General features: G+C 41.8%; 1 protein-coding gene across 1 annotated transcript; it reads right to left on the bottom strand.

Annotated features, from left to right (window-relative positions):
• Positions 1–4,813: 4,813 nt before the first annotated feature.
• On the bottom strand, positions 4,814–16,014 carry kcnv2a (potassium channel, subfamily V, member 2a; the record flags this gene model as incomplete). Its single annotated transcript, XM_071925806.2, has 9 exons — positions 4,814–5,092; positions 5,837–5,962; positions 7,523–7,639; positions 8,464–8,703; positions 9,578–9,769; positions 11,854–12,025; positions 13,805–13,983; positions 14,979–15,116; positions 15,964–16,014. Coding segments are annotated over 9 exons (1,494 nt in total), but the record flags the coding sequence as incomplete, so codon positions are not given.

Below are 16,014 nucleotides of genomic sequence, written 5' to 3'. Positions count from 1 at the left end.
CCCTCTGCTGACAAAACAGAAGCCAGAAAAATGTCAGTTTGGTGGTTTTTTGTTTGTTTTTTTAAGGGATTAAAACAACGTATACGTCCCTCTGTTTCCGATTGTTTTGTAAGATTTTGTAACTTGTGAGTCATAATTATATAAGCTGTGCAAATTGCCGTTTGTGCAGCTGGAATAAAAATGTATTTACAAAATAAAGATTATTGTGGCTACAAAATGGCATCTGTTGTTTTTTTTTTAACCAGATGTAGGAAGAATTAAAGGGTTTCTTTGTAAAATGGTTTATATCCATTTAGGAGAAAAATGTTTTGAGTGTTTTGAAAGACAGATGATCACATCCTCTAAAATGTTTCTATTAAAGTACTCAGGACGACTGATAACTTTCACAGTATTCAGCAGTGAGTTTTACCTGCATGCAGACTCATGTCAGTAGGTGTCACTGTTTTCAGTTTGTGGAATTCGTGGATCTTATTTTTGAATGGAAACACTAAGATTTGTCATTTATGAAAGACTGATAGTAACTTTTACATATGAAATGTGAAGTGGATTGCTAATTGTTGAAAATGAAACCCTTTATGTATAATTTGTCCTGTCTGATATCTGCTCAGGATCAGCAGAACAACACAACACGCTGCTCACAGTGACACTGTAGGAAAGACCTTCAACTCTCACATGCACTGTGATAAACACTATCCACCGTTTGTGATTTTTATCAAATGGGAGTCAGTGGACAGTTGGATATTATCAAGATTAGATTTTGAATAGTGTGGAAATGTATAGCTGCATAAACCAAAATCAGCAGGATTCCTATACAGAGCAGTCAAGTCTTGAGGAATTAATTTGGTGCTTTACAGGTCTTGGAAAGTTTGTGAATTGAACAAAATGTGTAGAAAAGTTTATGTGTATACGTATATACAGTGGTGGAAAGTAACATTTACTCAAGTACTGTACTTAAGTACAATTTTGAGGTACTTGTACTTTACTTGAGTATTTCCATTTTATGCTACTATGTACTTATACTCCACTACATTTTAGAGGGAAATATTGTACTTTTTACTCCATTACATTTATTTCACAGCTATAGTTACTAGTTACCTTTCAGATCAATATTTTATATTTAAAACATTTGATCATCTTTATAAAATAACTATAAAATAGCATTGTTATAGATTAGACTACCCAAAGGTATAGCTTAATTGTTAAGATTAGCTTCACGTTGACAACTTTAAAATGCTGCTTACATGTACATGCATGTCAATAAATCAGTATTAATATTCCAATAATTTATGAAAAATATAACTCTAAATGGGGACAGTTTGCATAATGAGTACGTTTACTTTGATACTCTAAGTACATTTTGCTGCCAATACTTATGTACTTTTACTTAAGTAAGATTTTGAATGCAGGACTTTTACTTGTAATGGAGTATCTTTACATTGTTGTATTGCTACTTTTACTTAAGTAAAAGACCTCAGTACTTCTTCCACCACTGCGTATATATATATATATATATATATATATATATATATATACATATACTTTTTTGAGTATTTTTCAAAGTCAGTAATTTTAATTTTACTTAAGTATGTTTTTACTGAAGAATTGTAGCCTACTTAGCTACATTTTAAATCACGTTCATTACAGAGTACAAAGTTTGTCTCTCCATCAGCAACAGAAACTGGACAGTCGTAAATTAACAAATTGTGGAGCCGCTAGTATAGTATTACATTACTAACACACACACACACACACACACACACACACACACACACACACACACACACACACACACACACACACACACACACACACACACACACACAAGGTAGCACTATATGTTCCATAAAACCCAAAGAAGTGACCTAGTGTGTGACATGCAGAAGAGACACTCAGGCCAAGCAAGCTGCTTCCATATTTACAAATCGGCTTTGCAAGATTCAATCTTACCTCCCGCATGTTCCATCACAACCAGAGAGAGAGAGAGAGAGAGAGAGAGAGGTAGAGACAGACAGAGAGAGAGAGAGAGAGAGAGAGGGGGGGGGTTATGTTCAATAAAGAGATATAGGGCTTTATGATACTCAGATAAAGAGACAGAGGTTTATTACTGAGAGAGAGAGAGAGAGAGAGAGAGGAAGATGGGGGAGGGGTCAGCTGATAAATTGGTCCCATATCCATCATCCAGATGTTGAGTCTTCTACTTATTATTTATTTCAGTCCTGTGGATCCTGGATTACATCTTAGAGGTTTAGAGAGAGAGAGAGAGAGAGAGAGAGAGAGAGAGAGAGAGACTAATGGGTGAGGCATGGATCTGTGTTGCTTATTCATCATCCTTTAAAGTAAGGATGATGATAATGATAATGATGGTGCAGACAGCTTTGGTATAAATATATATGTGTGGATTAAACAGAGTGAAAAATCAGTGTAAAGTGTCCACAGCTCTGTTATGAACACATGACCTTTGCTTCACTGTGTTTCAAAAGGAGCTACAGGGGAAAATATGAAAGATGAATATAGTCAACAAAGGGTTGAAATGGTCGGAGGGGGAGAGCGTCATCGCACCTTTTGAAAAAAACATACATCTACCTTGACTAAATTATTTTTGGCATGAAAATAAAGCACATTATAGGTTATGTGTCATCTTGAGGCCTTTGTGAGCAAAATAGTTAAATTAGGTTAGAATCAGCCTATTGATTGGTGAGTTCTAGTAGTTTTTGGGTTTTTTTTCAAAACTGGAAAACATCTCCATTCTCTATCTCTTGTTATTTTTCCTAAAACAAGTGAAGAAACAGTCCGTCAGTGTGATGGGATCATTTCACTGTTTTCATTCAAATTCTTTCTCAAAACAAGTGACAATACTGCAGATGGGGTGATCTGACTCATATGTTAGCTCATGGATAATGTTTCTAGAAAATTCTTGAAACAAGCTAAATTGTATTAAAACAGGTGAAGTCGTCTGACCCAACTGGCTGATTTTTGACTTCAAGAAAAATCAGATTCTCTCACTCAAATCAGATTAAATCACTTGCTAAGGAGATTTTTTGCAGTGTAATATCGATTTCAGGCTCATATTTTCAGTTAGTGGACCAACACTCAAATGTGATAATAAGACATTTAATAATCATAGTAAAGGTAATTAGGAGTTCAATCACAATGATCAAGAATAGATAAATTAAATGTTACCATATAAACAACTGAATCATAATCTATGTACAGTCCTGTCAATTATACATTTACCAGTGGCAATACTTTTCAGTCGGATATTTGGCAGTGGAGGCTGATTGATTGAATCTTAACAAATTATCTGTTAAAATATGAGTTAGGATCCCAAACAGATCTGTGAGAAGAGTCAGCTCAGTTAACCTGAACAAACTGTTAGCTAGCTAACTAGCCAGCAAACACGCTGATGTTAATGTGAACACGCTAACGCTAGCTGCTACTAGATACGTTAGCTAGTGTGCTAATCAGATGTGTTAACAACAAGACAGTGATGTTAGCTGACCAGATACTATGGTTAGCTAGCTAACAAGCTGACATTATCTAAACACTAAATCAATCAGATGGATCAGTGATGAAATGATCAGTTCCCAGAGACGGACAAGTTGTATTTAGCTGTTCACAGCCTCTGTTGCCCCAGAGCTGCAGACCTCCAACATGGCCGCCATTTGGTCTGCCCTCTATATGTTTCAGTGGTTCCCCACATAATATAGTAATACATATTGAATAGCCCAGATACAATGCTCCAGATTTGTGAACTAAATTACTCTGCAGGTTCAACCACCATGACAGACGTCCATTTTCCAACTCTCCATCCAACCTGCTGCTGCCAGTCTCCATCCCTCTCACAGTGTGGGCAGGGGACCGTCCCACGGGCCACAGGCTCACAGGATCCATTACCACTGCAGTAAGTCTCCGTTCCTGTCAAAGTGGTACAGCGGTCTGGTGGGTAGAGGGACCGTCCCACAGAAGGTCACAGGCTCACAGGATCCATTACCACTGCAGTAAGTCTCCGTTCCTGTCAAAGTGGTACAGCGGTCTGGTGGGTAGAGGGACCGTCCCACAGAAGGTCACAGAGTCGATTCCCTCTGCATTCAGTCTCTGCTGAGTGAACATGAACCGAACACTATAAACCCTCCGTCCTCCAGAACGCTGCAGGCTGATCCTGCTGTTTGACGTCTATGATGATGTGCTTCTGTGTTTTTGATTCACAAATATGATTTTCTCAGGATTGCCATCCCAAATCAGTCTCAAGTCTTGAGGCACAAGTCTCAAGTCAAGGCTCAAGTCTAAATGTAGAACAGCAAGTCAAGTCAGAAGAAATCAAGAGTCCAGTATCAATTTAATATCTTAAAGAAAACTAAATATCTAGGACTTTTCAATGCAATATGGTTTTAATAGGATAAAAACTTGGTAAGAGCATCATGAGTTTGATTTCTATAATCAGTTTCAACTTCAATAAATTCAATCATTCCATACAAATTCAGAAAACAGAATTTAAATTCAGTCGTCTGCTGGAACAAATCTCATCACTTTCAATCTGAGTCATTTACACAAACACAAGATCTCAAGTCAAGACTTTAGAAACCTTTTCAAGTCATCAAAGTACAAGTCAGAGTCGAGTCCCAAGTCACCAGAACCCAAGTCAAGTCGAGTCTCAAGTCTTCTCTTCATGCATCAAGTCAAGTCTCAAGCGATTAAAACTGTGACTCGAGTTCAGGTCATGTGACTCGTGCCCCCACCTCTGTCACACACACGTGCCACGATTTACTTTCCAGGTGAGACTGGAGCTTTAGAAACCAGCAGACGGGCGGGCGGGTCACCTGAGGCGGGGCGGCCTCAGGTGAGCGACCTCCTCGCAGCACGCGGCGAGCCTCCTGGCGACCCTGCGGGCGAGGCGCAGCTCGCCGCGGGCCTTGAGGACGGCGGTGTACTCGTGGGACTTGAGCTGGGCGTAGTAGTCGGAGAACTTGTTGTAGAGGACGGAGATGGGCATGCCGTTCAGGATGATGCCGAACGAGATGCAGGCGAAGGCGAAGACGCGGCCCAGGTTGGTCTCCGGGGACATGTCGCCGTAACCCACCGTGGAAATACTCACCTGGAGGGACGGAAGAGACGCAGAAGAAGAAGAAGAAGGAGAAGAAGAATTTGATTTGACTTATTAGGATCTGTTTTGTCGGGCAACTCTTCCAAGAATCCTACATTAAAATACATGTGGATGGATGGATGGATAGATAGATAGATAGATAGATAGATAGATAGATAGATAGATAGACAGACACTTGGATAGATAGATAGATAGATAGATAGATAGATAGATAGATAGATAGACAGACACTTGGATAGATAGATAGATAGATAGATAGATAAGAGATATTTAGTGGTACCAAATATCCACCATTTTAAAAAATGACACCCACTCTCCCATATTGACTGCTGGCATGAAAGTAGCCACATTATATTATTATAATGTATTGATGTTATAATAATAATACATTTTATTTGTATAGCGTTTTTCAAGGTACACAAAGATGCTTCACACCAAAAAACAATATCAAATAAAAGTTAGAAGTCATCTGAAGACATTTGCTTATAAAATAGTTCATTCTTTATATATGTTGCCTGATCAATTTCAGGTAGCACATTTTTTCCCCCAAAATGGATATACAGTGTGATTTATAGAATGAAACCCTTCATATATAATGTGTTCAAGTCTTAGTTTATATTTACGTTTTAGGCATTTAGTTTACATTCTGAGAAGGAGAAAGAGAGAGAATGAGACAGAGAGGGTTGTGTGTGTGTGTGTGTGTGTGTGTGTGTGTGTGTGTGTGTGCAGACTCACAGCAGCCCACCACCATGCGTGTGGGATGGATGTGAAGTTAGTGTTGTAGACGTCGTGCTCCACAGTGTAAACCATGGCTGAAGACATGAAGATCCCCATGGCGATGAACAGCAGCAGACAGCCGACCTGCACAGAAACACAGCTTCAGGCTTACTGGTCTGAAGTGTGTATGTAGGTTTTATTTTTATTTTTGTACATTCGAGTACATTCTCCAAATCTGGTGGCATCAACAGACTGAGTCAGCTTGTTGTGGTGTGGCTGTAGATCCATTCAGTAACGTTCTCAGTAAAAGTGAATAGTGTGATAAGGTGGATTTGGTTACTGTGACACAGTAAACTGTCTTGTCTTTAGCCCTAGTCTCTACTCCAAAACACTCTGAGTTGTAGCTTGAGAAGAGTCAGCTCAGTTAACCTGAACAAACTGTTAGCTAGCTAACTAGCCGGCAAACACACTGATGTTAATGTGAACATGCTAACGCTAGCTGCTGCTAGAATCGGCGGACTTCTCCTTTAAGTTGGGGCGTAGTTTGGAGGAGACACACACCTGATACAAATGGAGAGCCTAAGTCCCTCCCCTTCCGTTGTCCCCCATGGGACCTTATTTTAGAAAAAAACTGCGACTTTCTTGACTTGCAAAATTATCTTTTAAATTGACAAAACATATGTGTAATTCATGGCACAATTCAAATGGGATCAAACAATTATTTGTCTCTTACCGTTGACTACCGTACATATTTTTTCCAAAATAAGGTCCCATGGGGGACAGCGGAAGGGGAGGGACTTAGGCTCTCTATAAACCATTTAACACAACTGAAAAAAGGCACAGGCGGGTTCAAACCAGCCTGTGAGGTCACGGCCTAATGCTGCCTGCTATAGATACAGTCTGGTAACCAGTGTGTTAACCAGATGTGTTTACAACACACAGGAGAGGAAGCTCTGCTGGGACTCGATCTGCGGCTGAGATCACACTTAAGGTGTGTGTAGAAATGTATGAGGGGTCGAAGTAACAAAAATCAAATGATAAAAATCAATGTGATGAAAATGCATGTGAATTGAAAAACTGAGTGATAAACTGGCAAGTGATTTGATTAAAACGGTGGTGATTTGATAAAAACAGAGCCATTGTCATCATTTATCACCACTTTCTATCATTCAACATTTAAGGCGAGCCTCAGAAGGGTGGAAGTAACAAAAATTAACTGATAAATTTAGAGGTGATAAAAATGAATGTGAATTGAAAAATAATGTGATGAAATTGCATGTGAACCAAAAAAGACAGCGATAAATTGTCAACTGACTTGATAAATTCAGAGGAGATTAAATAGCTCAGTGATTTATCGTTTACCTGAGTAATTTTTGTTACTTCCTCCCTTTTATCATTTACCGGAGTAGCCTAATTTTTGTTACTTCCGCCCCAAGTAAATCATTTTTGTTACTTCCGCCCTCATAGGAAATGTAGTAGAAACGTAGAAATGTATTCTTGGACCTTTAATGCGTCATTCTGTTGCAGTGCAGGTGCTGCAGGCAGTGGATTTACTCTCCTTGTGTGTTTATGATGCATTTGTAAACTTCATGTTGTTTTTCTCCCTGTTTTTGCCGGTGCTCCATGATGTTTTTATGTGTTACAGAAGCACTGAACTCCACCGCTGCCTCCAGACTCCCCTCTCGACAACAGGTTGGGTCTCACCTGTTGGTAGCACTGCCTCAGTGTGAAGCCGAAGGCCCGCAGGCCCGTCGAGTGACGAGCCAGCTTCAGGATCCTGAAGATACGCATCAGACGCATGATCCTCAGAACCTGACCCAGCTGCAGCACAGAAGAAAGAGAGGAGGGAGGAGGAGGAGGAGGAGGAGGAGGAGGAGGAGGAGGAGGAGGAGGAGGAGGAAGAGATCAGTTGATAGAAAATTTGACCAGTTTCTAGTTTCTGTTCATCTTGTTCTCCCACATGAGAGAAGTGGACAAAGAAAAGAAAATATTAGGACAGCAGGATGACAGAACTTGCCGCGATGGAGGTGTTACAAGAAAAAAATAAACTGAGATGTTGTTGGTTTTGCTGTGTTTGAATACAATAAAAGTTTTTAAAAAAGTGAAGTTTAACTTAGCACTAGCACATACAAAGCACATATGTAAAAACCACATGAATTTCCCATATGATTACATGTTTTTCCAGATGTGTACACATGTGTACACATCTGGAAAAACATGTAATCATGTTATCACGTTTTAACATGTGATAACTGAAAATGTTCCAAAACCACACATTTCCTGTGTCCCACATATTGCCCATGTGATGTGATGTGTTTCACATGGGATTTTTCCACATGTGAAATTCATGTGTTTTTTTGTCACATAGAGACATGTAGACAAAAGACAAGACAAAAAGGCCCATATCCAATATTTAATAAAAGGCCAATATCTGCAAATCAATATATCAGTCTCACTCTTATTTGGGTTTTCTGTAAAAATAAAATCATATTCTGACAGCCCTGCAGTTCCCCATCATCACCCTCTTCTTCTTGCACTTTTATTCCTCTTGCATTTTTATTCTTGTCTTTTATAACCAGTTTCTGTAAGGCACTTTGGTACAAACTTGTCTCGTTTATTAAAGCGCAGTATAAATGAACTTTGACCTTCCCGACGCGGGCCACGGTCTCGATGTCTCCGGCGTGTCGGAGCGAGTCGTCGTCCTCGAAGCGCTCCAGGATCATCTGCAGGTAGAGCGGCAGGATGGCGATCAGGTCGACGGCGTTCAGCATGCTGCGCCCGAAGCGCCTCAGGTCGGGGGTCGAGGCCAAGCGGAGCAGGTACTCCGCCGTGAAGAAGGCGATGCAGAACGTCTCGACGTGTTCCCCGTAGAACCGGCCGCTCAGCTGGAAAATAACAACAAATACACACGAGTCTCACGTTCTGCTGCTGAACTGCTGCTGAACTGCTGCTGCACTTTGGCTCCGCCCCCAAGAGGAACTGTTTGGAGAAATCTAGTTTTAGGCCTGTTGTCTTCTCAGAGAGCAACACTTCCTTGCAAAGTTACTGATAACTAGCTGCTGGCAAACATAACATTTTTAATTTTGTATTTGCATTTTAAGACGTAAGTGTATTTCGTGAAGTTTCAGGAGGTCCGGCTGGAGAGAAGGGAGGAGGAAGAGGAGGAGGAGGAGAGAGCTGGTGAGAAAAAGGAGAGAGAGAGAGAGAGAGAGAGAGAAAAGAGGAGGGGAAAGGACAGGAGAGTCTGAGAGAGGAGAGAACAGGATGCCTTTCATTTCTCAGACACAAACTCACAGAAAGTTAGACTGATCATTTTACTGTTTTACTGTCAGATTTTGTAACTTCAGCTCAGCATGATGGACTTGTCTGTTTCTTCTTCTGTGGTGTTCACACCAGTTAAGAACACATGAAAAAACAGCTGAATATGAGCATCAGTCCAGACTTCATTTTGTTCTGCTAGGCTTTCCAAGCATGAGGCACCGCGTCCGTCTCCTTCTACCCATAATCCCTTGCGTTTCGGGGTGGTTTCCTGTAGTCAGTTGGATTAATGAACCGTGTGTTATTTGGTGCCACCAGAGTTCAAAGGTCATTGTTCTCACCTGGACAAATGAACTGAACTAAAGCAGGAAAGAGTTCAAATGAAATGCTGTAAACACGCTTGTTGTGAAAGCAGCCTGAGACACACGTAGACTCTCTCTCTCTATCTCTCACTCTTCTTCTCTCTCTCTCTCTCTCTCTCTCTCTCTCACACACACACACCTTGTACTGCATCTCCTCCACGGTGTTGAGCGTCATGGCGACCAGGGACACCAGGACGAAGAAGGAGGAGGCGACGGCCACCAGCTTGGCGGTGACGGAGGAGAAGGGTTTCTCCATCAGGTTCCAGATGTTCCTCCTGACCCGGCCGAACGCCAAGCCGCGGAACAACTCCTCGCTCTCCTCCGTCTGCACCTGCAGGGAGTAGAGACACAGTAGAGACACAGTAGAGACACAGAGACACAGTAGACACACAGTAGAGACACAGTAGACACACAGTAGAGACGCAGTAGAGACACAGTAGAGACACAGTAGAGACACAGAGACACAGTAGACACACAGTAGACACACAGTAGAGACACAGTAGACACACAGTAGAGACACAGTAGACACACAGTAGAGACACAGTAGACACACAGTAGAGACACAGTAGACACACAGTAGACACACAGTAGAGACGCAGTAGAGACACAGTAGAGACACAGTAGAGACACAGAGACACAGTAGACACACAGTAGACACACAGTAGAGACACAGTAGAGACACAGAGACACAGTAGACACACAGTAGAGACACAGTAGAGACACAGTAGAGACACAGTAGAGACACAGAGACACAGTAGAGACACAGTAGAGACACAGTAGAGACACAGAGACACAGTAGAGACACAGTAGAGACACAGTAGAGACACAGAGACACAGTAGAGACACAGTAGAGACACAGTAGAGACACAGTAGAGTGACAGAATGAGAAATTCACTGATAAATCTATATTTGTCTTGGTTAGACTGCAGGATGCCTTCTGTGTCTCCGACCCTCCAACTGATCTCAGTTTAAGGCAAAGAATAGAATAGAATAGAATAGAATAGAATAGAATAGAATAGAAGAGGATGAACCAGATATTTTACTGTGCTGAATTGGTCTCGGTTTTCTTTTATTTATTTATTTTATGTTTTTTATTATTTATTATATTTTTATATATATTATATTATTTATTTATTTTCATTACTATTATTATTATTATTATTATTAGTATACAGTATTATTCTGATTTTCATTATTGTGGTGCATCTATAATTTATCTTAAGCACTTTGTATTGCAATCTTAAAGTAAAGTTTGATTGATTGATTGATAATCAATGTAAGTTACTCCTGTATTAGTATTGCAGATCCTGATGTGTAAACAGTTTAGTTCAGTTTATTTGTTTAGAGCGTTAAACAATAGAAGAGCAAAGTAAAAAACTGACATAAAAACACAAAAACAGTAGAAACCTTCAAAAGTGTGCAAGGGAGAAAAAAATAAACCCTGAGGCTTGTAAAGACATCTCACCTTGAAATGAGAACAAAACAAACAAACAAAACAACAAAAACAAGTCAAGATCACAAACAAAGCCACAAATGAATTAGACAACAGAAAACTAAATGACAACAAAACACAGGAGGATGAACTGAGTGGGACTTCAGTGAAGGAAACATCTGTGGAAACGCAGCGCTCTGAAACTTCAGGAGTGCAGTTATTATATTTATGATGATGATTATCCTGCTGTTGTTGTCACAGCATCTTATAAACAGGAAGCTGCAGCCTCTGCACCGGTTTGTTTATTAATCGTTTGTCTTCTGAGTTTATTTTCTCCAATAAAACAGGAAGCTGAAGCAGAAGCTAACCGAGATGCTGGTTTACTAGCAGCCAGGGGGCTGGCAGGATTTCACATAGACACAGGGGGGACACGGGGGGACGCAGGGGGGAGGCAGGGGGACACACGGGGGGATGCAGGGGGACACAGGGGGGATGCAGGGGGACACAGAGGGACACGGGGGGACACGGGGGGACACAGGGGGGAGGGAGGGGGACACACGGGGGGACACAGAGGGACACAGAGGGACACGGGGGGACACGGGGGGACACAGGGGGCCACAGAGGGACACGGGGGGACACAGGGGGACACAGAGGGACACGGGGGGACACGGGGGGGACACGGAGGGACACGGGGGGACACGGAGGGACACGGGGGGGACACAGGGGGACACGGGGGGACACGGAGGGACACAGGGGGACACAGGGGGGACACGGGGGGAGACAGGGGGGATACGGGGGGACACGGGGGGACACAGGGGGATACGGAGGGAGACACAGGGGGGCACGGGGGGATACGGGGGGGACACAGGGGGACACAGGGGGATACGGAGGGAGACACAAGGGGGCACAGAACAGTAAAAATAAAGACAAATTATTATTATCATTATAATAAATGAGATTATTTCTCCAGAGCAGGCACACACCTCTGCTATCAGCTGCCTCTGGATCTTCAGCTGCTCGTTCAGCTCGTCCTGTCTCTCCTCAAAGGAGATGCGGCAGCAGCGGTGGCTGCTGCTGACCCGGACGCCCCAGTAGCTTATCTCCTCCAGGAAGCTCCTGGGACACAACTCGTCTCTAATCCACAACACTCCGGTCCTGCAGAGAGGACAGAGACGGGACAGCGTTAACAGGAGAGGACAGAGACGGGACAGCGTTAACAGAGAGGACAGAGATGGGACAGCGTTAACAGAGAGGACAGAGACGGGACAGCGTTAACAGAGAGGACAGAGATGGGACAGAGTTAACAGGAGAGGACAGAGACGGGACAGCGTTAACAGAGAGGACAGAGACAGACAGCGTTAACAGGAGAGGACAGAGACGGGACAACGTTAACGGAGAGGACAGACGGGACAGTGTTAACAGGAGAGGACAGAGACGGGACAGCGTTAACAGGAGAGGACAGAGACGGGACAGCGTTAACAGGAGAGGACAGAGACGGGACAGCGTTAACAGAGAGGACAGAGACAGACAGCGTTAACAGGAGAGGACAGAGACGGGACAACGTTAACGGAGAGGACAGACGGGACAGTGTTAACAGGAGAGGACAGAGACGGGACAGCGTTAACAGGAGAGGACAGAGACGGGACAGCGTTAACAGGAGAGGACAGAGACGGGACAGCGTTAACAGGAGAGGACAGAGACGGGACAGCGTTAACAGGAGAGGACAGACGGGACAGAGTTAACAGGAGAGGACAGAGACGGGACAGCGTTAACAGGAGAGGACAGAGACAGCGTTAACAGGAGAGGACAGAGACGGACAGAGTTAACAGGAGAGGACAGAGACGGGACAGCATTAACAGAGAGGACAGAGACGGACAGAGACGGGACAGCGTTAACAGGAGAGGACAGACGGGACAGAGTTAACAGGAGAGGACAGAGACGGGACAGCGTTAACAGGAGAGGACAGAGACGGACAGAGTTAACAGGAGAGGACAGAGACGGGACAGCATTAACAGAGAGGACAGAGACGGACAGAGACGGGACAGCGTTAACAGGAGAGGACAGAGATGGGACAGCGTTAACAGGAGAGGACAGAGATGGGACAGCATTAACAGGAGAGGACAGAGACGGACAGAGACGGACAGCGTTAACAGGAGAGGACAGACGGGACAGCGTTACCGTCCAGAGAGGAGACACAAATAGCCTATGCATGACAACAAAAGTTAATGAGTCAAAATAAAAACATACAACAGGCTACTTGTTATCAAAAATAAAAGATAAAACAAAATCCACTGGAGTTAAAATTGAAGAGTTGAAGAAGAAGAAGTTATTTTTTGGACATCTTACTACCTGCATGACTGAAATGAATCCACACAGGCAATGATACTTGTTGTTTACATGGTGTACCAATCAATAACATGTAGTAATATGTTACATCATCACTACCATCATGTTACAATTCTCTAGAGCAACAAACCCCTCCGGGTCAGGTCAGCTCCCTCTGGCCTCCCTGCTTTCTAAAAGTGTTTGTATATGTTAGAGCTGGGTGATAAGGTTGATATCAATATATAATCATAAGGATTTATTTTTATATTGATATATATCTCACGTATGCAAAATCACGTTAAATAATCAAATTAATGTTCATCCCATTGAAATGAATGGTAATTTTAGGTGTGATGTCAAACAAAACTGAAACTTAAAATTAAACTTAAAATGTTTTTTTAAATAAAATTTGCTTGTTCTCATCAGTTCAGACAGCAGAATTGTGTGTCATGATTTCCCAAAATCACCATGTCGTCACCATATGAAAGACGAAGACGGAAAGACGATAAACAATAATATTGAATTATCTCCCGCCCTAACTCATGCTATAGTGAAGCAGTTCGTATAAAAATGGCCGTGTCATGATGTCACGTCACGTTTACGTTGGACCTGTAGAAGTTGAAGATGCTGTGGAAGACTTGGGGGTCTCGGTCGAAGAAGAACTGGTTGCTCTGGACGATGTAGTCGTCACACAGATCCAGCTTCCCGCTGTGGTCCGGACACGAGGCCAGCCGGCCCAGACGGGACCTGGGGTACCTGACCGCTAACCTGGAGGGCAGCAGGTACACCTGGAGGACGGGACGGGACGGGACGGGACGGGACGGGACGGGACAGGGACGGGACAGGGAGGGGGAGAAGAGGAGAGGAGAGGAGAGGAGAGAGCAGAGATGAATGGCATGGAAGAGAGGAGAATTAGAACCATTTTGAGAATAATAAATATACATTGATGATTATGTTAGGGAAGAGAATTAGGGACTTTATTCTCTGACTTTATTCTCTTAGATCTCAAATAAATGTTTCACACAGTGGCCTAATAACAATACTGTTATAGGTGAAGAGTGCGACCACAAGGAAGTTTCCCTTCCTTCAACATACAAACTAACTATAAAATTAAAAAAGATGTCATTAGGAAATCATTTGAAATGTATTTAGTAGGAAAAAACAGATCTGTCTTGAAGCCTCAGTAGTCTCCATTAATATTATTTAGACTCAGTAACATCATTAGTTACCTCTTCATACAGTTTTATTATATTGTATTCTATATTAATACATAAGCAACAGGATTTGACCGATATGAGTTTTGAATGCTGATATTGATATTTTTAGACTGAAGTTGCCGAGAGTCAATATTTTGTACCAACTTTCAGTGACTATTTTAATGTAAAAAAATTTTTAAGTATTCAGTGTTTCCTCCAGAGTTTTCTTCTCATCAGACTGTAAAAGCCTCTGAAGCAGCATTCAGAGCATCATGGGACACTAAAACTCTCCACTGAAACCAGACTGATGAGATTCTGTTAGTGTCAGAGAGACACCACACACCTGTTCACTGCTGGAGGAACTCTGGGAGACTTTACTGCCTTTACATGAAGAATTAATTACAAAGACATGATTGAATGATTAAATAAAAATCTAAAATGTGCAAAGAAAAAAAAAAGTTTTCATTTTTCTGTATCTGTGGTCAGGCAGGAACCTCCATCATATCAGAAATGGATGATATCTGATATTTAATAAAAAGGTCGGTCCAACTCTAATAAGTGCTATAGTAGATGTTCATGAGGTTTACCTTTCCCCCCACATTGAGGTTGAGAGTGAAGTGTTTGGAGGGAGAGAGCAGCAGCCGCTCCTCCTCCTCTTCATCCTCCTCCTCCTCCTCTTCCTCCTCTTCCTCCACATAAAGATCATAGACGTCTTTCCCCAAATCCTTCACAAACAAAACAGAGTCAGCATTTTGTCAAAAGGCTTTTAAAGTTGCTGCTCAACTTGAAATGAAAACAGTATCAAGAATTTAAAAAAAAAGAGGCAGAATAAAAAGCATCAAAATAGTAGGAAATAGATTTGAAAACAAATGCAAAGAGGGAAGAATGAAATAGAATGAATATAAGAAAATATTGAAAATAAGAGAGAAAGAAAGAAAGAGAAAGAGAATGAAAGAGAGAAAGAAAGAAAGAAAGAAAGAAAGAAAGAAAAAGCAAAAATGAACAACGAAACAAAATTAAAGGCTAAATACATTTAAAAACAAATGCAAAGAGGGGGAATGAAATAGAATGAATATAAGAAAATATTGAAAATAAGAGAGACAAAACAAAATCAAAGGTTCTATTATATGAATTTAAATAATTTTCCTAGATTTATACATGATCAAAGGTGTTTAATTTAGACTTTGTTAAAATTAGATTTTGTTTGAGCAGTTCAATTTTAAGTTATTGCATTTTGAAAAATCTTCCTTTACAGGCGGTTTTGGACGAATCAACGTATCACAGCTGGACCTGGTTTTGATCGGCACCCATCAATAAACAACTGATTAACACCCTCATTAATAATCAATAACCTCCCCAGTATTGTCTGGTATTGTGACGGTTCTGCCTGTGAGGATTCAGTCTTCAAATTCATTCAACTAAACATCATAAAGAATATTATTCTTAAAAGGAGCCGCTGTACACTAGAAAACAAAATAATAAAAACTGAATGATAAGGAACCGTTAAGAAAGACTGAAACAAAAACAGAAAGAAACAAATGAATGACAGATGAATAAAACGAGCGGCTGTACCTGCATGGAGCTCCGGGGCTTCAGCCTCTGTGAGTCGTCCCCGGGGGTGTG

This window comes from Centroberyx gerrardi, chromosome 2 (genome assembly GCF_048128805.1).
Source record: "Centroberyx gerrardi isolate f3 chromosome 2, fCenGer3.hap1.cur.20231027, whole genome shotgun sequence".
Classification (NCBI taxonomy): Eukaryota; Metazoa; Chordata; class Actinopteri; order Beryciformes; family Berycidae; genus Centroberyx; species Centroberyx gerrardi.
Note: the sequence above shows the minus strand (reverse complement) of the source record. Positions and strands in the feature narration are given on the sequence as shown.